A 23,878-nucleotide genomic window follows, 5' to 3' on the forward strand; every position below is an offset into this window, starting at 1 on the left:
TGTATTTCATTCTTGTCCAGAGCAAGTTCGGTTGGTTGGTGGATCAGATTTCATTTCTGATACAGAGTTCCTCTGTTTGCTTATTGACAAATTAACTGTGGCGGTTACCATAGCTGTTGTAACCTTGCTTTAAACTATTGTTTGCTTTTTAATCTCATGCTATTGTATAGTACTATTTTAATCGCTCCTTTATTTCACTACTTGCTTCTCTTAGCAGTAGAGGTTATAGAAGAACTGAAATATAGTGGAGCAGTTATTCCAATTACAAGCCATTTAAAAAACAAAACAAAACAAAACAAAAAACGCAAGTAGACCGGAACTGCCTTAGTTCCAGAAACAATCCATTTCTCCTATAAGAAATCTTCACTGTATCTTCTGAAAGAAGACATTACTTGCTCTGCCATCCATTTCAGTTTGTGTTAACTTAATTGTCTGTGTTAGCCTAAATTTAGCATGGGGAAAAAAAAGTCATTTTATTCCTAATGTGCTAATTGAAACAAGACAAAAACAATAGCCAGTCCTGTCCCCCTGCTTTCTACAGGCCAGAGTCCCTCTTAAAATCTTACAGACATTTAAACTTAATGTTTTAATAGAGAATTCATCTAGGAAAAATTAATATCTTTTAATATTAATATTTCTTAAGTTAGGAAAAAAACGCTGTGAAGGGTTCCTGGTTAAGCAACCCACAGGTCTGTGATAGCTGAAGGAGAGTTTGTATTGCTAATCAAATTACCAATCCTATATTAAATTAAACTTAACAAGTGTAAAGTACTGAGTTTATTTGCATTTCCTATTTTTGCCAGCCAGTAAAAGTCACGGTCAGGAGGCTCAGGAATATCTGGATGAACTGAAGCTGGCAGTGGCCTGGAATAGAGTGGACATAGCTAAAAGTGAAATATTCAATGGTGACGTGGAGTGGAAGGTACCAGGTTTTATTGCCTTAGAGGACAATCGGTGTATAATCCAATGTGCACAGGACACTGAAACATCCTGATAGAAGGCTTCAGTCTTTAACGCTACGTACATTCTCCACTAAAAGACTGGGCAGTGGTAGTATGCTTCCTTAGGCTGTTTGTCTTTCTGGTCCCCTATATGATAATGGCTGAAGATAGAGCAATAATTCAGTGGTCACGGTCTCTTTCTTGAGCTCTTTGGGGGCAAGAATCTTCCCCCCTGCCTTCTGTACAGACCTTTAAAGCAAACAAACCTGAGCTTATAAAGCAAAAGAAGCATGCAGACATTAGTCTTAGAAGACAGTAGGAAGAATGTCACTCTTTCCAACTGCTGTATAAATACCCAGTGTGGTGGGTACCTAACATCACCACAACTCCTACAGCATGCTATTTGTGATGATGTTTTAACGTTAGTGCTTACATATAGACATTTTGTCACAGAGAGTTCTACCTCTCTTTCTCATTTTACCCACTGTTGAACTGGTGGAAGACAAAATGTGCATGTCCTCATGTTAAATCTTACCTCCCTCCTCATCCATCCATGATTATCCCCAAAAACTTCTTTTTTTTTCCCTTCATCAATCTAGTCCTGTGACCTGGAGGAAGTGATGATGGATGCTCTGGTCAATGACAAACCAGAATTCGTAAAATTATTTATTGACAATGGGGCTAACATATCCGAATTCCTGACGTACAGTCGTCTGCAAAGACTCTACTGTTCCATTTCTCAGAAATGTCTCCTCTATGAACTTCTACTGAAGAAACATGAAGAAAGCAAGCTGACCTTGGCAGGGCTCACTAGTCAACAGCATAAGGAGCAAAAGGAGATCTGCCCACTCTTCACTCTCAGTGAGGTCTCTAGAGTTCTCAAGGATTTTCTCCATGATGCATGCAAAGGTTTCTATCAAGACCTCAGACATGGAGGCAAGAAGAAATCCGTGAGTTACAACTTTCCATCATAGTCCTGCTCCCCTCCAATTTAGAATCTGAAAAATTTTAACTAGGTTTAGCCTTTGGGGGTAGGGCAGGGAAGGAAAGGGAAGGGGAGAGAAACAGTTACTTCAGTTTCTCATTCCTTTTTTCAGCTGATTATTATTACAGCTAAAACGGTTTGATCTTTTTAATTTCAAAATCAAAAAGGAAAATAATTTCTAAGATAGGTTGTGATTCCTCTTTCTTCCCCTTTGCACGTGGGGTTTTATGCAAGGTTTTACTGTACCTTGAACTAGTGATAAGATACGGCCTCTGTTTCACGATCTGCAGAGGCCCCTGTATCTCACACTCTTCTAGTGCAACTTCCACAGACTGTTCCTCATTCTAGCACCTTGCATGTGGAGAACAGTTTGTTGATCTTATTAGCCTCACATGCATAAGAACAGATTCAGTGAAAGATATATGGGGAATACGAAGAGAGATTTATGTTTACTAAGGAGTAATTAGACATAAAAATAGCAGTCTGCATTTCTCAAGAGAACTTCAAGCAGAAGTACTTGAAAGACAATATTTTCTAGGAGAAAGGCAAGCGGGTGATGGCCATTTTCGATCCCAGGTCTGAAAATGGTAATCTTTGTACATAAAACTATTCCCAGATTTACAGTGTGTACGAGTAGATTGGATATTCAATAATGTGCAGTACATTATATTTGCCTTTAGATCATTATAGTCTTGTAATTGAGTGACATAACACACAGCAAGAAATAAGAACAATTGCGTGAAGTGGCCCTGGCAAGCACCCTGGCCAACACATGACAAGGATAACATGTGATAGGTACCACTGTGGAATGTCTATAGTGCACTGTCCACGACTGTACAATAGATATATCATCGTTTTTGCATTTTGACAGTGTATTTAACATTGAAACTCATAAGTACCAAAGTTCTTGCAAGAGCATTGGAAATAAGTTTGGACGCATGATTTCAAAACAGAGAGGTATAGAGAAATTTCATTAAGAGCAGAGTTTTACACAAACTAAACAATAAACCTTTTGATATTTGCCAAGTTCTAGTTTCATCTTTAAACTGTTTAAACTAAAAAATAAATTAAAAAAATAAAGATAAATTCTCACTCAAGAGCTTCAATCACTTTTGCTTTGATAAAGCCTAGCTAAAGTAATTAGTAGTATGAAAAGCTAAGTTTGAATCTAGTCAGGATTTCTTTGTTCACAAGGACAGACAATTTGGGGCAATACCTTTGAAGTCATTAAGCAGACTCCAGACTTACCTTTGCAGGATTTGGCAGTAAGTGAGCTAAAGCCAAGTGCTGTAAATAAGGCCCAATTCAGATACCAGATCACACTACCTACTAGCTTTTTTCCTTTAAAAGCTTCTTCCCATGGCTGCCACCAGTGGCTCAATCCCATTACCATTGGCAACAGAAAGAGTATCACTGTACTGGGATACCAGTGTCACTGCTGCTAAACTGTGTGTCTTATTTCAAGTTAGGAACTAGTGGTTACAAAGACTGATGAGGCTTTTGGGATATCTTTGTCTCCTGCAAGGTTTTCAATGCAATCCAGTTGATTAAATAGCTCACTACAAACTGAAGAAAAAAAAAACACCAACACCCCCAAAAAATGCCATTAAAATAAATTTGAACAGAATCCCATAGTTAAAGTGATTAAAAAATATATCCTTACAAAAACTTGTTTTATTAAAAAAAAAAATCCACTCTGGCTGCTTCAAACTAACCAATAGATATAAAGGCAGTTTTAAAATATACTTAAAACTCAGAACTTGACCTAAGTTGCCATACTTCCTCTGGAGAGTTTTTTATTGAATGCTAAAGGAATAAGCAGAGTTCTACTTAAAATACTCCCTGCATGAGGGAGAAGTTTCTCAAAGGAAAGACTAAAAAGAGGGTATTGACATACTCTATTCTTGTCCTGTACAGGGCCTTGGCAAGATTTATTTCTCTTGAAATAAAATGCCTTTTGTTCCCTTTCCTCTGAAGCCATGTCCTCTGTGGCAGTTGAGCAAAATCCAATATAACTGAAGGCAAGCTCAGATTAGTTAATCACAGGTTTGTCTTGTATGATATTACACACCAGTGGTGAAACCCTGGCCTTAATAAAGTCAAAGAGAGCTTTACCTTTGATTTCAATGGAGTCACGGTTTCATCCAGAACATTCTCACACATATTGAGTTATATTGCGGACACAAGGGTCCTTTGATTCGGTACAGAATAAACTAATTACCTCTCAGTCCTACAGAAAAGAAAAAGAAAAATCAAAAGAGTATGAAGTAGCTGGCAAGGCCAAGAGCAGCTCGGATCATGTTGTTTGCATGGAATGAGACTGCAAAGCAGGTTTTAATTTCTACAAACCATATTTCAGGATAAAATGAATACAAAGCGATTACCTGGGCCCTTGGATATGAACCAGAAAAGCGAAAATCCTTGGAGGGATTTGTTTGTATGGGCAGTACTTCAAAACCGGCACAAGATGGCAAACTATTTCTGGGCTATGGTAAGCTTTGAGCTGTAGCTGCTTCAGGTGAAATATTGGCATATTTCAAGTGTATGAGATGGTTTTTTGCTCAGCCTTGCAGCTCAGATGACAGATAAGTTTGTTTCTAAAATACGAGATGTGGCATTTATAGGGCCTTTCATCTCAGGGGCTAGAGGGCCTGACAGAGAGGGAGGGCAGAGCAGAGCAGCAGGTGTCAATCAGCACAGCCTGACACACTGCTGATTAACTTCAGCTGCAGAGTTGGCCCTCCTCTTCCTTGCTGCTGATGACTCACCACTCTCAGTCTCAGGTTTTGTTCCTTCTACAATAGGTGAATTGTTCAGGTTCTAGCGAGGCGATCGAGAGGGAAGATGGTGCAATTGAGCATCTTTAGCTTACGTGCTGTATGCGTAGGGAACAACAGCATCAGGCTCTCAAAGGCTGAGCTTCAAGCTGGCATAATTGGCTCCTGTTTTACAATCCTCCACAACCGAGGCCCTGTCTCGTGCATCTGGAGTGCAATGCCATAGCTTCCCTCCCCCACAGAGCCAGACACAGCTATCAGGCTCCATCCCTGAGCTTCCAGACCGCTGCATCTGGCACGGGGGAAGTCATGGGGAGGGACAAACCGCAGCACAGTTCTTCAGCTAGTGAGTGTGTGTGCGTGTGCATGCAGACACATCTGCACCTTGCAGGGCCTTGTGTTTGTGGAGCCCTATTGCCAGAAGGCACGTTTCTCTGCTGTGTGCCACTGTTGCGCCTCTGCCAGCTGTGCTCCCTCCTTTCTCATACATCCTTATGCAGAGTCTCAGCACAGCCCTGTTCGAGGTATCTTGGCACTGTGAGACTGTTTTGCTCTATTTCCATAATGCGTTCTTCTCCTTTGCAGTCTTTGACTGCTACCCCAAATCAGGCCCCTCTAAGGTCAATCAGCCCCAAAAGACTCCAGCCTTATAAGGCACAAGAACTACCAATATGTGGTTTTCAATTCTCAAATATCAGCAAAACCGTAATTTCGATCAACGTTTTAGACTTTCAAGTCTGCATTTGAGGGAAGATTCTTCGAAGGGGAGACATGCATGAATTTTGTTTGTTTGTTCATTTGGGTTTTTTGTTAGATGTGTTCCTTAGTGAACTCTCCCCGGTTCAGAAATGCCCTCCAGTGTATGGTAACAGCAGCACCCCTTTCAATTCTACAGGGTCAGGAGGGTGTAGCTTCAGCTCTGGCAGCCTGCAAGATCCTTAAAGAGATGTCGCGCCTGGAGACGGAGACTGAAGTAGCACGTATAATGAAAGAGGCCAAGTATGAGCAGCTCGCTGTTGGTAAGTAACAGCACCTTTTTAACAGCATCAAAAATTTAAGAAGTAACTGCCATTGGAAGGCAAGCAAGTGGAAACAATACTGTTTCAGCTGTAAAAGGTCAACTGTCATGAATAATTTAATAGCCTTGCAGAACAGGCAGTCCCAAACATTCAAATACCACAGAAGAAGGACTTAAAAACCAATCATTTTGGAAAAATCGGTGTTCCAAGGCTGGCCCCTGGGATGCATGGAAGAAATTACTGTCCTGCTGCATGTTGGTATTTTAAGTGTCTGATCTTAGTACAAGGTGCGTTACAGTGATGGGGAAGATAGAATAACCAAAACACTTCCAGGCTCACAGCAGCCTGGTTTTCCTGCAATATCGAGTTTGCTCTGTAAGGGCCACTAGAGCAACAAGTTTTAAGGTTTGTCTCTGCTGCTAAAAATAATTCGAGATTACCTCACCCAGAAGAGGGCTAACTGCACTGCAAAACTGCAGCGAGGCTCAGACTGGTTTCGCAGTGGACAAGTCGCCCCTCCCTACAGCAGTAACCATTCAGGCATCTGCAATGCTGGAATGCCAAGCCCTCTTCCCTTTGCCTGGTTTAGAAACAGATGTCTGCACACAAGCTTCTCTGCTGATCTGACTTCAATCTAATCCGTACCTGAAGGTAGCACTGCTGTGAACAGAACGCTTTAAAGCATGCCACGTGTGGAAACGCAGGGGCTCTTTCTCTCGCCTTAGAGCTAGTACATCAAGCAGATGAAGGCTCATGCAGACATGCTACATTATTTACACACAGATCACATTTTCCCCTCTTCTCACAGGGCCATTATTATTTACAAAAAATAAAACTCAGGTTCTCATATAATCACAGGGCTCAAGTAATTTAGTCATGGAATTACAGGGCCTAATCCAATACACAGAAGTCTGTTCCTTGGCTCTGGTAAGTATTAGATGAGATCCTCAGTTTTAATTTCTGGCCCAGATAACACTGTCAATATTAAGTAGAGTGAACATTCTTTAAGAATGATAAATACCATATCAACTGCAAAAGAAGTCTGTATATCAGCTTATTTTAAGTGAACTTGATCTTTTCCCCAGCCCTCACAGTGTAACAACAAGGTGTAGGCTGGCCTAGAAAAGGTACTGGGATAATCAAATGAATCAGCAGAATGAAACAGACACAAGAAGTCAGATCTTGTCTAATGAGAAAACCTTGACTTTTTGAACTGTTTATCCTAGTTTCTGAGCTCCAGGACCAGCTTCTGTGGAAACAGAACTACACCACAACACTCTACCAAGTCTAGTATTATTTTATGTCAAATAGCTATGTCTTAAAACCAAGGATTTGTTGGCTACAAGCCAAAGCTGAGTTGCTCCTTTTGTTTAGTCTATTCAGGAGAACAGAGGCAGTGTGGCAACTCATCCTTCAAAGTGTAAGAAGAGGATCACCCAAGAGACAGTTTTGCTTGATATTGCTTAAAGGTCCACATGAGGCAGCTACAGACGAGGGACTATAACAAATACTGACATGTTTCCAAGAAGTTTCTTATGCTGTCTGTAGAAGAACTGAGAAAGAAAAATTTCTCCTCAGGTCAAACAACAATAGGAAAAAAAGCAAAACCCAAACTTGCTAGAGGCCCCAGGCTGAGAAGGGAGCATGCAGATAGGAAGAGGTGAGAGGGAAGTACTGAGAGATTTACTCAATACCTTTCTGCAAATAGTGGGAATTTTAAAATTACAGTGATTTTTTTTCACCAAGGCAAATCTATTTCATCTGCCCTCTGCGCCAACACATGTACACACATGCATAAAGCCACAGCAAGTTATTCTTGTGTCCAGCATCATTCCTGTCTCCCTCCCACCTCCTCTTAGCTCTCGCAGGGTCGTTTCGACTACTTCAGCCTTGCAGAAGTCTCTGGTGCAGCAAGGAGCATCTGGGAGTGCTCAGGATTTGCTGCCACCGTGCTGCGCCCTACACACATCACTCTCTTGCCTTACATTCATTTTTTTATTTTTTCTTTTAAGTTACAAGATCTGTTTGTCTATGTTTCCTTCATTTGGCAGAACTGTTTAGTGAATGCTACCACAACAGCAAGGAGAGAGCGTTTGCTCTATTGGTGAGGAAAAATCAGTACTGGAGCAAAACCACCTGCCTTCAGCTGGCTACAGAAGCGGATGCAAAGTCTTTCTTTGCACATGACGGTGTCCAGGTAAGTTTTACAGAACCTTCCCTCACCATCTCTACCCCCAGGGCCTTTAAGCATGATGTTGGACACAGAAGAGGATAGCACAGCAACTGAACAACCCCATGAAATGTATTCCCCTAGGAGACATTCTTCAGAGAGGGGACGACTCCTTCTCCCTAGCACCATATGAAGAGGACATTATACCGCATCCTTGACAAAGCAACGCAGTTCCCCCTTTCCCCTCCCTTTCATCCAGTTGGCCCGCAGATCAGCGCACTGAGGAGGTTTAGCCCTTATTCCATCCTGTGTTTTTTGTTCCTTCCTCGCTCACAGAGGAGCATCAAGAAAGCACTTTAAATTTGCCTGAGGCATAATGAAGCTGCTCCAAGATGTGAGGTAACTCCTTGTTCACATTCAAGGAAGAGCTCAATGATAAAAGTTAAATCAAATTACTATTCAGCTTTGCTCTCACAACCTGAGTTCTCTCCACATACACAAAGCTAAATTAAGAGTGATGGTGCTTTTAGCTCCCAGTGCCTGACTTGCACTTTCTTGGTACTAAAGATGTTGCTTAATTCCACTTGACTTGCTGTTCTTTGCACTGTCCTCTTCATAAGTCTTTGCATACTCAACAACATCTGCAGAAGGACGTGCAGAACGCCTGTTTGCTCTGAAGGTGTGAGGTTTCCAGAGCATTCACTGTCTTAGGAGCCACAGAACATAGGTGCACTTCATCTGCATGTATGTTTTTGTGATGTTAAAGCTATCTCTTGTTTTCTTGACTTTCAGGCCTTCCTGACAAAAATATGGTGGGGAGACATGTCTACAAGCACACAGATCCTGAAGTTAATCTGTGGATTCTGGTGTCCTTTCCTAATCTACACAAATTTAATAGCATTCAGGTACAAACATAACTATTTGGGTGCAAGAGATAAGTAAGGGATGAAAAATAAGCCATAAAAAATATCCAGACTAAAAATTTCTCACCTAAGTGATAAAAACAGTAATATCGCCTCAGAGTGTCAACAGAAGGACTACACCACTATTAATCAAATCAGTTTTCTATGGGACTGAGTGATTTGTGTGTCCTGTGCTAGTGCCTGTTCTAATACTTAAAATATCAATGCCACGGTTTCACATAGATCACTTCTATTTTGCACAGTCCACAGAAAAGCCTGTTGGAATTCTGTCAGCTCCAGATTCTACACCGTAATGTGTAGAATATCTCCAGGTGTTGCACCATCTATTTCTAGATTTGGAGATGCCTGGTTCAAACCTCAGTATCTTATCTAGAAAAACAGCCATCATAAAGCAGTATTATCAGCCACAAGCCTTGTATCTTATCAAGGAAAACAGCCATCACAAAGCAGTATTATCAGCCACAAGCCTTGATAACCATATGTCAAGCTTAAAAACACAGGACTGACACGAAATCAATTAAGATTTTCAAATTCAATGTCTTATGAGATTTCTTTGTTAGTCTTCTGCAGGCAGAGCTTTGGAGTTCGTACTTTTCAGCTTTTTGTCACAGTGAAGATGACTAGAATCTTAGGTTTTCTTAAAAACAAAAACAAAACCCAAACCAAACTAAAAAAAAAAACAGAAAAGAAAAAAAAAGCAGCCAAGATGCTCAGGCAGTCATAAGAATCCAGGAACTGACACTTTAAAAAAACTTCCTAATATTGTGAGAATCATATACAAATCATCAGAATTGGCATTATGGAATGACATGCTATTATGAAATACATGTTTCTAAACTGTTAAACTGCTTAAAAAGGAAGAGGAAAACTTGTTTGGTACTGCTGACTTAAGACTTTCCTTCTGCCAGTATCACTAAAGATGACCTTTTTGTCATAGTGGCTGCCAGATTCACAAATTCAAGTAATTTAATGTGAAATTTTGGCAAAGTTTTCATGGAAAGGTTTAAATGATGATTCATAATCAAAGTAAGCCTTTCCAAATTTGTTCTGTTGAGGACCTTTTTTGCCTCCTTTCCGTGGAAATGCAAGAGTTGACACCATGTTCCCTATTGCTTCTGGCATTGCCTCTCTTAATTGCTACGAAGAGTAACCAGGAACGGAGCATTGGGGTATTGTCTTCTAGGACTGACTGAGGGGTATATCTCTGCTCAAATCCTAAATAATTTGAGGAAACTGAGCATCCTGCTCCATTTTTGTGAAGCATGCTGTCGTAGTTTAACCCCAGCCAGCAACTAAGCACCACGCAGCCACTAGCTCAGTCCTCCCTGCCCCCCAGTGGGACAGGGAGGAGAATCAAAACCAAGTAAAATCTGTGGGTTGAGATAAGAACAGTTTAATAATTGAACAAAAAAAATAATAATAGTAATGAAAAGGAAGATAACTAAAAGAGAGTGAAATATAACCCAAGAAAGACAAGTGATGCACAATGCAATTGCTCACCACTCACCGACCGATGCTCAGCTAGTCCCTGAGCAGTGATCTGCCCTTCCCGGCCAACTCCCCCCAGTTTATATACTGGACATGACGTCATATGGTATGGACTATTCCTTTGGCCAGTTTGGGTCAGCTGTCCTGGCTGTGTCCCCTCCCAGCTTCTTGTGCCCCTCGAGCCTTCTTGCTGGCAGGGCATGAGAAGCTGAAAAGTCCTTGATTTAGTATAAACACTACTTAGCAACAACTAAAAACATCAGTGTGTTATCAACATTATCTCATACTAAATCCAAAACACAACATTATACCAGCTACTAGGAAGAAAATTAACTCTGTCCCAGCCAAAACCAGGACACATGCCAATTACCACTTCTTTGAATCTTGTGGGTGACTTCAGCCTTCTCCTTACCAATAAACAGAATTTGCAGAGGTAAGGATTATGCATTATTTGATAGCTTCTCAGTGGAGCAAGTCCAAGATAAGTACATGCAGTTCTGTATGAATGCCAGTTTAGTAGTGAAAAATTGCTAACCATCATCTTTCAACTAATGAGTTTATTTCCTTACAGTGAGGAAAAACAATTAAAGAATGACCCAGAGCCATTCAGAGAGCTGGAGAGTTTAGATACAGAGAGGACTCTGTTTTTTTCCAGGGAAGAAGATACGTAAGTTTAAAACCATTAGTTAATATAACTTTTGTGACAACAATCAAAGAACAGGACACTTTTTGTGGATTAGTGACCAGCTAATGATCTGAGGAGCAGCCAAAGAACAAAGAAAGTCATTACTCCTCAGAAAGTGCTTTGCCCTCTGATTACTGCTGTTGTTGCTCTCTAAAAGGAATATAGAAAATAAACAGGGATATACCACAGTTTTAAGGAGACACAACTTTACTTGTTCTGAGCAGGTAATTTCTACAGAATGAGGAATCTGCTTAATACCTGAGGAATCAGAAAGCATTTCCTGAGATTCGCTTCAGCTCGCGATGGCTGATATACATTGGATTTAGGAACTATGCCCCTATCAGATTACTGAGCTGACCAGAAAGAAGGTTCTCAGCAAAACCTTACGTTATTTGAGTGCATCACTACATACTTACCTACAAAGGCAGCAACAGAAGCACTTGCAAACATCAGTACCTGGGAATTTTATATTAAGTCAGCTTCCCACCATATCAGTGCTTTTCATTTATATTTTAAAAGATGGACCCTGAGGAACCTGAAGTACAACAACAAACTTATGAGTTAGAGGGAGCATTACACAAATAGGTAACTGAGCACAAAGATTTTGTCAGTTGCTTGTGGTCATTCACAGATCTGTGATTCAGAACTTCTGAATCCCACCCTATACCTCTGCCACACACTCATCACCAAAACCTGGGCGGCCACAAGGACTTAAGTCAGGATAGGAAGACTTTTGATTAGCACAAAGTCCTCTTAATGGCTAAATAGTGCTAAATAGCCACTTGTATTAAGCATGTGCTTTTCAATGATTTAAAGAGGACTTCAGAAATATGTGAACAATGGTAGTGAGGAAGCATCATCCACAGTATGAAGTGCTGGACCAAGTCAGAGTTATTAGGTTCTGTTTTTACCTCTGGCGTTTAACTGCCGGTATATTGGAGAAAATCATTAGTTCTTCTCTCTCCCTCCCTAACCTATAAAACAGGTGTAAAAGCATCTGCCTCTTGGGAGCTATCTGTAAGCAATGTCATAAAGCACTTCCATATCCTGAGTGAGGCATGGTGTGGTCACTACATTGTGCATTCCAATTGCTATTATCTTAGCAATTTATCTTAACAAAGAGGCTTTCTCCCTACCAGATCTATTACAGTAAAGCTGTAATTATCTGTTTATATTAGCCTGTTACCATGGGAATGTATCTTACGATGTCATAAATTGAGAGGTAGTACAGAATCAGGCACATAGAAAAGACTGGCTGTGAGGAGAAACTTTTCCTTGTAACAAATGTATTTAATAATTAGCAAGAATGTCAGGGGAAATTAAAAACCAGTGAAGAGTCACTGTTTATTTTTTGAGAGGTGAAATTGAAAACATACCCTAGTGTGCACACCCTTTGTTAGAGATCACACCTCTCAGAGTCAGAATCACAAAATTAAAGATCCAATAACATCCCTAGCTTACACAGGAGAGCAATTTATGTGGAAACAAAACCTCACGCTAAGATCAGATTGCTATCAAATACAGGGAACTTGCATTTTATGCACAGGATAATTTCCATTGCCAATAGATAGCACTACATGTTCCAATACACAGCAAAAACAACTATAGAGATACAGGTCAAATTTCCCTTCAGTTACCAAAATACTTGCGTAATTCCACAATAGTCAAAGACTACCTTAATAAATAATTTATGAGGTTAACTTTTTTTGCTAAAAGGCTTCTATATTACTTTTTCTGCAATTTAATTTAATCGTAAAGGGCAAGACGCCAGCACTTACAGTTGTGTAAAGGACTAAAGTGTTCTTCACTAGTTCTCTCAGACTTCAGCAAGGATAGTCAAGAAACACATGCTTAGTATGATTCAGCACTTGAGACTGGGTCAAAAAGAGGAATTGCTTAAAGTCACAGCAACAACAAGAACTTCTGCATGCAAACACTGCAAGAAATTTTTAGAGCCAAAATAATTAAGAACTGACTCACAAACTACATTGGCCTTTCTTTCCTATTATTTAGGATGATGAAGAGCAATTAGCCCACTTCCCCCTCTCCTTGTGTATTTGCACAGTGTTTGTACTACCTGCAGGAACACAACGAAGTTACAAATCAAATTAACACAACAAAACTGAAATAACAAGAATGCATTTAGTCTGGTATGACTTCGTTTTCCAAAACCTTTTTGACTTGAAATATTTCTGCCATGGTAATGTGATTGCTCTGACTTCTACAGCCTTCCTCCTTGCTACCCACAGCATGTGCCTGTTACTATCTTACAAGAAGCTTTATATAGAATAATACTGAGCCTATTCCCATGAACTAATTTTAGGAAATTGTCACCAAGCCTATATTCTTTTTCTTTTGCAGAGGAAATGGTAAATTGGAAAAGCAGAACCCTTCTGAAAACACAGCATGGGTGACATTCATGTTCACTCGGTGGAGAAAATTCTGGAGTGCCCCTGTAACTGTATTTATGGGAAATGTTATAATGTACTTTGCTTTTCTGTTTCTATTTACTTATGTCCTTTTACTGGACTTTAAACCACCTCCACCTGAGGGTCCATCTGCAAAAGAAATTATACTTTACTTCTGGGTTTTTACCCTGGTCTTGGAAGAAATCCGACAGGTCAGTAACCTACATCATCTTAGTAATAACACAGTAAAACTTGAAGCAATATTTTGAATAGATTTACAATCTGTATAACTGTACAAGCTTGAAGATTTCAAGTGTCAGGTGCAGTTTTGTGCAGAAGAGCAATACAGAACTTAGCCTATCATCTAAAACATTCTGCCTCTCTCCCCAAGAGCAAGCTCTTCCTCCACCATATAAACCTGTAGCTCCACCTCTGTTTTTCCACCCATAGCCAAGCCAAGTGGGCTGCTAAGATTCAGGTGTCCTTCACTTTGCAAAGTATCTATCTCTCTGATTTCACTCCCCAGAACTAGGTCCCCCCACCACAAATCATGTAAGTTGGAAGTTATATGCTACACCTGGAAACACAGCAGACAACTCTACATCCTTTGAACAGATTCTTCCCCGCTGGGGACTGTTTAAAAAAAACAAGTAAATGAATTCAGATTATTTGTGTTTTCTCAACTCAAAACATTAGCAGATCTCTTTTTGGTTTGCTTTTCTTAAAAAACAAACAAACAAAACCTTCTCCATTACTCTCCTAGTTACTGGTTTTGGAATGTCCTCAGCTCAACAACCAAAATTGTCTGAACAATGGTGCTAGTGTGTTGCCAACTGTGGGTGCATAAAGCTGTCCTCTTTAGACACAAAAAAGCAGTTATAAACATTTACTCTGGAAGAACAAATAGGTGTTCATTATTTAAGCAATAGGGACAGTGAAGGGGATCCCAGTTTGTTACAATTTATTTGAAATTATGCAGCAAGACCATAACCAGAGGAGGACATGGAAAATATTTGGATCAAAGAACATTGCATTATAAACCTGTAAAACATGAAGAGTGCCAGGCTAAAACCCAATTAAGAAACCCACCTCTTTGCCTAGATAATCAAATGTGCACTCACTGACAATTCCAGTATACAAATGCCAAATCTGTTCATGCTGTTTAGATAGCAATGTCTAGAAACTGAACTTTGACTGGAAGTTGTTGTATTGTTTAACAGCCTGAATGCTGACAAAATCTTAAATCAGGCCTGAAAAATTCTTAAGGCTAAAATCACAAGAATAAAAAGATTTTATTTTTTTCTTTTTCATCCATCTTTTGTGTTTTAAGACAGTAAACTGAGCTTATGTTTCCAAGCTTTTTTTCCTATTACACTAGGAATTTGTTTTTGCTCTTTGCAAAGAAAGAGAAAAAGGAAACAGCTATTATGGTAAAACTCACAATGAAATAGTGAAACTGGAAACAGATCAATAACAATGATTATTTCTCTTTTTCAGAGTTTCTATACAGATGAAGACACAAATTTAATGAAAAAATTTAAACTGTATGTGGAGGATAACTGGAATAAATGTGATATGGTGACCATCTTCCTCTTCATAATTGGGGTAACCTGTAGGTATATATCTGTTCCATGTGATGTGGTCAGCATCAGTAGCAAGGGCTATGTATGTCAACTGACAGGAGAGTCTCATGTGCACATGAGGACAGGCTGTGACATTTACTTTTAGAAGCTTTGAGACATGTTTCTACAATAAAAGCCTCTAAAATTCTGTAGAATCATAGAAGTTGCTCCAGAGACCACAAAAAAAGATATTAGTATATTCAAACACATGTCCAGAAAAGCTCTGCTTTTTTTTGTTATTGTTTTTGGCAATCACTTTTACTCACGGTATAATATTCTTTTTTTTTTTTTTTAAATAAACCTCATTGAAGCCAAGACAGAGAATACAGTGTCCCTCCATCTTTTGACTCTTTCTCATCAATGTACAGACATTATGTTACACTCCTCTTACAGGCTTATGCAACCACAGCCCTGAAGCACTTGCCTTTTGCACTAGGCTATGCCCGGAAACTGAGTGCAATATTTGAGAAAATACTTCTCAGCAGTACTTGCTGAGATCTGATATTTCATTTCATGTGTTTTGCAGGATGCTGAACTCGACTTTTCAAGCTGGCCGTACAATACTTGCCATTGATTTTATGGTGTTTACACTTAGACTTATACATATTTTTGCAATTCACAAACAGCTTGGACCAAAGATCATAATTGTGGAAAGGATGGTAAGTGTGCATTCTCTCTCACATAAATACTTGTGCTTTCTAAAAAATGGAGAGTAGAAAATCTTCTCTTTACAAAGGAAATCAGTTTATAATCTATCTGTATTTTCATATTTTTAAGGCTTGTCATTTTGCATATATTCCCTTATTTATCATGAGTATTAGATGCAATAAGTTTGAAATAGATCCTTCCAAAGAGCTCTGTAGTGTAATAAGTTGGTCCCAATTTACTAATCCTTGTACCTTACCTAATCATTCATCCTCAGATCTTGGCAAATGAAGAGTAGTGTCTTTGACTTACTGCTATTCCTCCTACTTCATAAGTTATATGCATTCAGAGCAAAGACCTCAGACAGACAACAGGTCATTTACAGACGGACAGGGCATTTACTGAATGACTCTGCTCCGCTTGGGGAAATACATTATGTTATTTGCAAGAAGTGTGAAAAAAAATCTGTGAAAAAGGATAGTTGCAAGTTTCCCACAGGAGTTATTATTACTTGTAATTTGTAGCTCCAAGTTACAATGAAAACTTATTAGTACTTTGTAAGCATATGATGGAAGGTGTTGATAAAAGATTTTTATTTATTACCACTCTCCTGCAGGAAATGAGACATTAGGACTACAGTTACTCTGCTTGGGTATGCGTTGGTATGTTGAAGTAGCTTTTTATTTAGGCATGTTAATCCTCTAGGCCAATTAGCTCATGGTAACTGATTAACAGGAGTTCATCTAATTGTAAGTGCTATTATACAATCTACAAATATTTGATTTGTGACTCACAGCAGAGCTCAGTAAAAGCCCTACAGTCTAAACAAGCCTATACATTGAATAAACATAACTACCAAGCTATTTGGATTTGTCTACAAATGCAATAACTGGAACTCTAACATGACATTTGCTTGGAGTAGCAAAAGGGTAAATGGCAAATAAATATTTGTTCTTGAACATTATCTAGCTTACAGCATTAGCAGACTTTTATTGTAAGAGAACAAGTCAGATCTACAGCTCCTAACCCTTCCTTGCTGCATACCAAGCTAAACCAGGGCCTTGAACAAATATGGTGACGTGTCTACTATGCTGGCATCTGAAGTTGTATGAGATAACACACAGATTAAGAAGATGCAAATAAGAACAAAACAGCAGCCTAGACAAAACCATAAAATGGGACCTTTCATCTTCCTCCCATCCAAGCCAACACAATGCCTTAGCTTTAGTAGTTCAATGTTGAACCTTGCATCAAATGAAAAAACAGTGAAAGTTACTTCAGCAAATGATACCTTCTTGAAAGGTTTATCAAGTGGGTTCAAGCAAGGTCATCTCCCTTACTTAAACAGAGAAGCAATCCAAGATTGTCTCTTACTGTCTTTCTCCTTTTTAACCTTGCTACAGAATTGCTGAAACAAGTCTGGTAGCTGCTAAAATGGCAGTTCGATGCCAGAACAATGCCCGTTCACAGAGAGACTGCAAACTGGAAAAAATATTTCCAGACTTGCCACCACTCTCTCTTAACTCTCTCTCTTAACACCATTACAGTCCTGCAGCATTGCTAAATTTTAAATCATCCAGAAAACAAAATAGATTGGTGAAAGTCAGAGAGACATCAAATGTGTCTTGCCTCGCTTAGATACCGTGTTTCTTAATAGAACTCCAAGTAACATCCTGGAGGTCTGGAATGCCTATGCTTTTGGGTAACTGCACAATCCAATAACCTAATTGAAATGAATCTACAGTCCCTAATGAACTCTGTCAGATTAGATGGGAAGAGGATGAAGTGTTCCTCTTCCACCAGGGAAAAATTATTGCACTTGAAATACATATTAGATTTTTTTTTAAGTGTTTTAGGATTCAATTACTTCTGCTTCTGTAGAGAAACACAATGTTTAAGAACAGGAAGTACTGAAAACAATCCCTCAGATGCACTACTTAGCTTGAAAACCCAAGACAGAAGCTACCTGATCCTTGCAGCCTTCAATATCTTCTGTATCAGTGGTTCCGTATTCATCAATGAGCACCGACTGTTACCAGGATTCACTGCTGCAGCAGAACTCTTGTAATTCACAGTAAAGCAGTCGATGGTACTGTGAGATCTCACAGAAAATGTGCATTTAAAAGGTACAATGAGATTCACTTAAAAGATAAAATGTGTTTCATTTTTAAATGTTAGGTGATTGAGAAGCAAGGTTTTAATTTAAAACATGCCTTTATCTAAATGAGCTATCAAAGAAAAATGCTGATTACAGGCCAAGAACAATATAATAACAGCAAGGTCAAGAGAGGAATTCCGTGCATGCAACTGTATCCTATTCCACCTCCTTTAACCTAAACAAGCTTGTAAAGTAACAGAATTGAGCCGTTTTCATATAGAAAGACTACCGTTCTTTGACTATGCTATTACAGTCACCTCTTCTCCTTTTCTCCCCTCCCCCTCTCTTTTTTAGATGAAGGATGTTTTCTTCTTTCTGTTTTTTTTGAGTGTGTGGCTCATTGCCTATGGTGTGACAACTCAAGCTCTACTTCATCCCAATGACAGCCGAGTGGAGTGGATATTCAGAAGGGTGCTTTATCGTCCCTACCTTCAGATATTTGGCCAGATTCCACTGGATGAAATAGACAGTGAGGAAATTTCTTTCCCCCCTAACTTGGCCATTTTTGAATGCACACTTCTGATTAGAGCATGGAATTCCTTCCTAGTATTGTCTTTTTTTTTTTTTTTTAATCTCTGTCCTGCAGGCCAAAGCTTTCACATTATTATGATATAAATAGTGTATTTGCAAAGAGATAATGTGCATTGTGGAATTACATTAGAGCATAAGGGTTGGCCCTATTTAGACAAGTTGTCTGAAATATTCACACAAGGATTTGCAGGTTTAAAGGCTGGCATACCTTCTTTCACTTCAATCCATTTCTGTTCAGTTTAACCTAGACCCTGATAACCCTGCGTAAACCGAAATAATAGCATCTCCATACATTTTGGCAGTAGTTTAACGTGACAGTGTTAAAGCAGTACAGCTCTGCCCATAAGCAAACGCTTTTGTTTTAGAATAAATATTCCTCTAGAGCATTTATTGACTCTGGAGGTAAAGCTGCCCAAATCAAATAAAGCTAGTAATTGCATATGTGCAACACTTCAAACAAAACAACATAAAAATAATCACAAGACATGGAAATACTTGAACATAAAAGTTCAAAGGCAACATTTCTGATAGGTAACCAGGTAAAATACAGAACAGGTCATCTCCCAAAGAAGTCTGAAGTAATGCCACAGCATTTACCCAGAATAACAGTGCTAAATGTCAGTGGCAATATTGAAGTAGGATTCAAACTTGAGGTATAGATGGAACCAAAAAAATCCCATAGACAGAAGCAAACCAGTAAGCACTCTTTCATGTTCACTCTGCTTAATAAGAAAAAGCACATGTCTTAGAAAAGCCAAAAAAGTCTGAACGAAACAAGAGAGCAGGGGTATGATTCATCTCACTTAACTTTAAATGCCTACAGTGTAAGCATGCACAGCACAACCAGTCACTCTTATTTCCATCAAAGTAATTGGACAGAAACAAATATTTCTGGAATAGGATTAATTTCATTTGGAAATAGGTCAGATGTAGCATTCCCTAGAAAAGTGTGTTTCTCTCCATTGAGACTCCAAAGGGTGTCTTCACCCGGATAAATAACTGATTAAAAGACAGAGCAAAAAAGAATTCATTACATGGGCAACTTCCAGGAGGGAGTCATTTGTCCTGGGGCCCTCTGGGGCTTATTCTGTTTAACATCTTTATGAAACATATGGAAACGGAGATGGTAGTGAGGGGGACAAAATCTGCTGACAAAACTACATTACTGGGTAGTAAAGACTAAACCTGACACCTAAGAGTTGCAGAGGACCCTCATGAGTGCTAAATCATCAAATGAAATTCAGTGCAGATAAATATAAGGTAATGCACTTGGTGAAAGCAGTCCCAGCTGTGGTGAGCTTTGATATAACTGCGTGCTCTAAGGAATATGATTGTGGGGTTATCCGTGGCAGTGGGGAAAAGAATTATTAGTGAAAAAATGGAGAACAAAAAAGTAAATATCATTATGCTACTCTAAATCTGTGGATTTAATTCGTAGCTGGAGACAGGACACAGGGCTAGACCTCTAGTCTGATGCAGTAGAACCATTCTTACTAACCTCAACTGCAAGCTCAGATGTCCAAAGTAGTTTAAATTTAGAATGAGGAACCCCATTCCCAGCTTTTACTGAGTTTTCTCCTCTAACACGCGTACCAGCATGAGGACTGCAAAGACACAAGTATGTGGGGGAACACAACTGCAAAATACTCAAAGGTGGTTTGACTTTGGGAACTCAAAACTAGTCTATAAAGGATACAGCCTTTTCAATACAACCCCCCTTTGCTGAACGTTACTAAAAAGGCAGCTGTGACAGCCGTCTTGCCACTCAATAAGCAGCCAAGTTCTGGAGGTCTGCATTGTCTAGGGTTGCAAACCTCTTGCACATTAAAGCAATGTCTCTTCATGTACACGACATGATTACATTTTCAGTAGAAATTTCAAATTAAAGACATTGGGTATTAGTTCATGTAAATGATCTTTCAATGGCAAGAATTACCTCAGTAGCTCAAGCAGTCAAAGAACTGTCCTTTTAGGGTTAAGAGAGTCTCATATTTATGGTCCTGCTAGTAGTCAACAAGTGCAGTACAAAAATACTACCACAATATTGGGTTTAAGCTTTTAATGATTGTAAAATATTCAGAACAAAATTATGCTGCTATTTATATGCAGCCAAGATTAAATCTCATTTTAGTAATCAATATCATCATTGTCCATGATTTGTATCTTAACAGTAAAGGTACTAAATAAACGCATCCATCCATGTCACTAGTTCTTGAAAAAAGACATGTTTAGAGATATTAATTCAGTTTTTATTTGCAATGAGATAGGTATGAAATGCATTACTTCAAACCTCAGGAACAATTTGTAATTCTTGCCATTCTTTGTTGAAAGTCAGAGATTTTGCTCACCAAAATGCAAAGCTTTTGTTTCAACTAAGAAGTACATGTGGCAGTAGGATTTGTCAAAACTATTCTTTTATTTCTGTATCTTCCTTTGCAGCATCACGAATGTATCCCAGGAACTGTACATTTAATCCACTGCAGATTCTGCAGGAGAACTCGCCATCATGTCCTAATAGCTATGCCAACTGGCTCGTCATACTTCTGTTGGTCATCTTCCTACTAGTCACAAATGTTCTCCTTATGAATCTCCTGATTGCTATGTTCAGGTAAGAGCAACTTCAGTAAGTATCAAGACAGAGGCTGCAAGTGTTTAACTGAATGCTCACATTTACTACATTGCTGTTGTCTATTCATTTTGGAACACACTACTAATTTTCCTAATGAATATTATTTGGGGATTGATAGGTAGACTTCTGTGATCACACAGTTCTTAAGTTCTTATCATCCTTACTCTAGCCACATTAAAGACAAGAAGAAAAGAAGCCTCTTTTACTTCTAAAAATTCAATTAAACATGCATAGAAGGGTCTAGATCCCTGGCTGTGCTGCAGCACAAGTCTGCAGGTGCAAAGCAGCTGTAAACTTGGCAGGCTTAACAGTGGATAATCTGCACATAGGGGAAATGCTTGATGTCAACACGGCTAATAATGATTCATTTGGTTGAAGAACCGACATGGCATGTTTGCTGATCTTGCCTGAGTGAAGTAGAATTACCTTTCTTTTAAAAAAAACCCTAATGTATTTTTTAACATTTGAAGACTGCAACTGCAATTATTTTAATATCTAAGAATTTGCACAAACTTTAGATTAAATTAACACTACTTGCTGAGCTTGCTGTTCCTTTTTTAAAGTAAATGTGGGACTAAACTTTGTAATAATAAGCTTTAGCTTGTTGCGGTAAAAACAGTTATATACTTTTTTTCCCCCCAATCACAGTTACACTTTTCAAGTTGTTCAGGGCAATGCAGACATCTTCTGGAAAATTCAGCGCTACAACCTGATTGTTGAATATCATAGCCGGCCTGCCTTAGCACCACCGTTTATCATTATTAACCACATAACTCTGGTTCTCAGAAGAATCTTCAACAAAACGGAATATAAAAAAGAACATCTGGGTGAGTTGTTAACAAACATCTAGCAACTGGAGACCGTGACACTCTCCTAGGACATCCTGCATAGGCAAAACAGAAGAGCAATTAAGACTTCCCTAAGCCAAGAGTCACAATTTATTTTTAACAAAGAGTGCCAGGAGAGTACAAATGAAAGATTAAGGCTTATAATGTATCCTCTACCATAAACAGTTTCCCACAATGCATTTCTTTATGCACCACAGTTATTACAACAAAGGTGTCGATATAAAACTGGTTAAAGGGATTTGATTTCTGAAGAGATAACAATGGATAGGTTTAATGAATAGTTATTTCATTTGCTCCTGAATTTTAGTAATTCTTAAGTATGGACAACCCTAAAAACATATACCAAGTCTAAAAATCTACTAGGATCTGTGGAATTTCCCAATACAGAGACATGGAGAGCAAGCGAGCACGCTTAGAGAAATGGTGGTCCCTTAAAAGTTATAATTATAAAGGCAGACGAAGTTCAGCTAATTACAGAAGGCATTTGAGGACTTTCTATAGTGATGGCAAACTTGGCCCATCTAGTTTAATAGTGTCTGATAATAAGCCTATTTACTCCTCATGTGCAGGCTGATAATGGGCTTTGGAGCAGAACTTTTGTCAGACTGGACCAATTCAGAGCCCATTGACTAAGCTCCCTTTCAGACACACTCTTTCTGGCTATCAAAGCATACTGCTGAAGAGTCTTTAAAAAAAAAAAAAAAAAAGAAAATCTTTTTTCCCCCTAAGAAAGCAAGTACCTGACTGCTCAGGTTATAGATTCAGTAGTGTTTAAAGCATACAGCAAGCGTGCCCTTTTACCAATCTTTAGGAAGATACAAAACTAGTATGTTACATTCAAAATATGCCTGTGAAATTGAGGTCTGTTGTTGGCTGGGACACTTGACAACAACAACAGGCTTTATACTTCAAGGTGGAGGGATTTATTCACAGTTTGTCCTTCCTATTTATAATTGTTCTAATAAAGAAGCTTAGATGATAAAGTGCATCTGAACATAAAGCTCTGCTCATTAAATACTTTGGGGCTAAAATATGTCAGAAGTCCAGTAAGGTTATAAACGAGTGTAAATGGAATCACAGAAACTGGTCCATACTGTTCTTTAGAAAACTCATATCCAACTGCAAAAAGGTCTGTTGCCTTCCATCACAAGAAAAAAAAGTAGAAAATACTTATTTTACACTGCATTTTCATAACATGACACTCCTCCAATGGCAAAGTGTCTGCAATGGCAAGACTTCATGTTTCTTTAGCACAGCAGCCTTCCATTACTAGTATAAGAGAAAGGGGAGTAAAATATAATTAATAATTTTTTTTTCCTACAGAAAGAGATCTTCCAGTTGGCCTAGATCAAAAAATCTTAACATGGGAGTTGGTGCAAAAAGAAAATTATCTTGTAAACCTTGAACAAGAAATGAAAGAAAGCAATGAAGAAAGGCTGAAGGCCACATCTAATAAGTAGGTTATTCTGACCCACAATAAGTGTACCTTGCAAGTCTTCAGCTTTGAATGAGATAAACATTCAGGTGCTTGTAAAGCTCATATGAAGAGTCCAACTAGAATGCAGTTGGGAAATACGCAGTCCACGAAAAAATGTGAGAAGCCAACATCACTACAATATTAGAAGAGTTTTTGGCACTCTTGAAGTATGTACAATTACAGATGTGTAAACTCCAGCCAAATCTGCAGTCAAGCTCAATGAAAATCATATTCATGAAGAAATGGTGGAAGAGTAGTTCCTCTGCTATACTGCAGTGCATGTACTTCCATCCCCTGCAGGAATACAACATAGACTTTTGAATTAGACTTATGAATGGCTTAGACTTTTGAATAGAAGTTTAAGATATCTTGAATTAACCCCAGCCCACACTATTTACGGCTTTATGGCATGAGACTAGTTTTCCACAAGAAATTAATGATACTGGCTCTAGAATTGTATTTAATTAACTGAGTCTCCATTTAAATACTTCTCTAAAATATCTCCCCACTAGGAATATCACTTAGATTGGTTTAGTATTCTAAAGAAAAAGTCCTAAATTATGATTCAGAGG

At 38.8% G+C, this 23,878-nt stretch overlaps 1 protein-coding gene across 1 annotated transcript in view; it reads left to right on the forward strand.

Moving 5' to 3' along the window:
* The window catches only part of TRPM5 (transient receptor potential cation channel subfamily M member 5), a 41,685-nt gene that overhangs the window by 13,739 nt on the left and 4,068 nt on the right, over positions 1-23,878 (forward strand). The window contains exons 8-21 of the mRNA XM_050897608.1: positions 804-922; positions 1,541-1,891; positions 4,286-4,417; positions 5,599-5,722; positions 7,774-7,919; positions 8,685-8,797; positions 10,875-10,970; positions 13,350-13,608; positions 14,894-15,012; positions 15,545-15,677; positions 18,116-18,290; positions 20,792-20,960; positions 21,630-21,808; positions 23,153-23,285. Of these exons, the coding sequence (XP_050753565.1) occupies positions 804-922; positions 1,541-1,891; positions 4,286-4,417; positions 5,599-5,722; positions 7,774-7,919; positions 8,685-8,797; positions 10,875-10,970; positions 13,350-13,608; positions 14,894-15,012; positions 15,545-15,677; positions 18,116-18,290; positions 20,792-20,960; positions 21,630-21,808; positions 23,153-23,285 (2,248 nt within the window). The remainder of the gene's footprint in view (positions 1-803; positions 923-1,540; positions 1,892-4,285; positions 4,418-5,598; positions 5,723-7,773; positions 7,920-8,684; positions 8,798-10,874; positions 10,971-13,349; positions 13,609-14,893; positions 15,013-15,544; positions 15,678-18,115; positions 18,291-20,791; positions 20,961-21,629; positions 21,809-23,152; positions 23,286-23,878) is intronic.

The sequence above is a fragment of the Gymnogyps californianus genome, chromosome 5 (assembly GCF_018139145.2).
Source record: "Gymnogyps californianus isolate 813 chromosome 5, ASM1813914v2, whole genome shotgun sequence".
Taxonomy (NCBI): domain Eukaryota; kingdom Metazoa; phylum Chordata; class Aves; order Accipitriformes; family Cathartidae; genus Gymnogyps; species Gymnogyps californianus.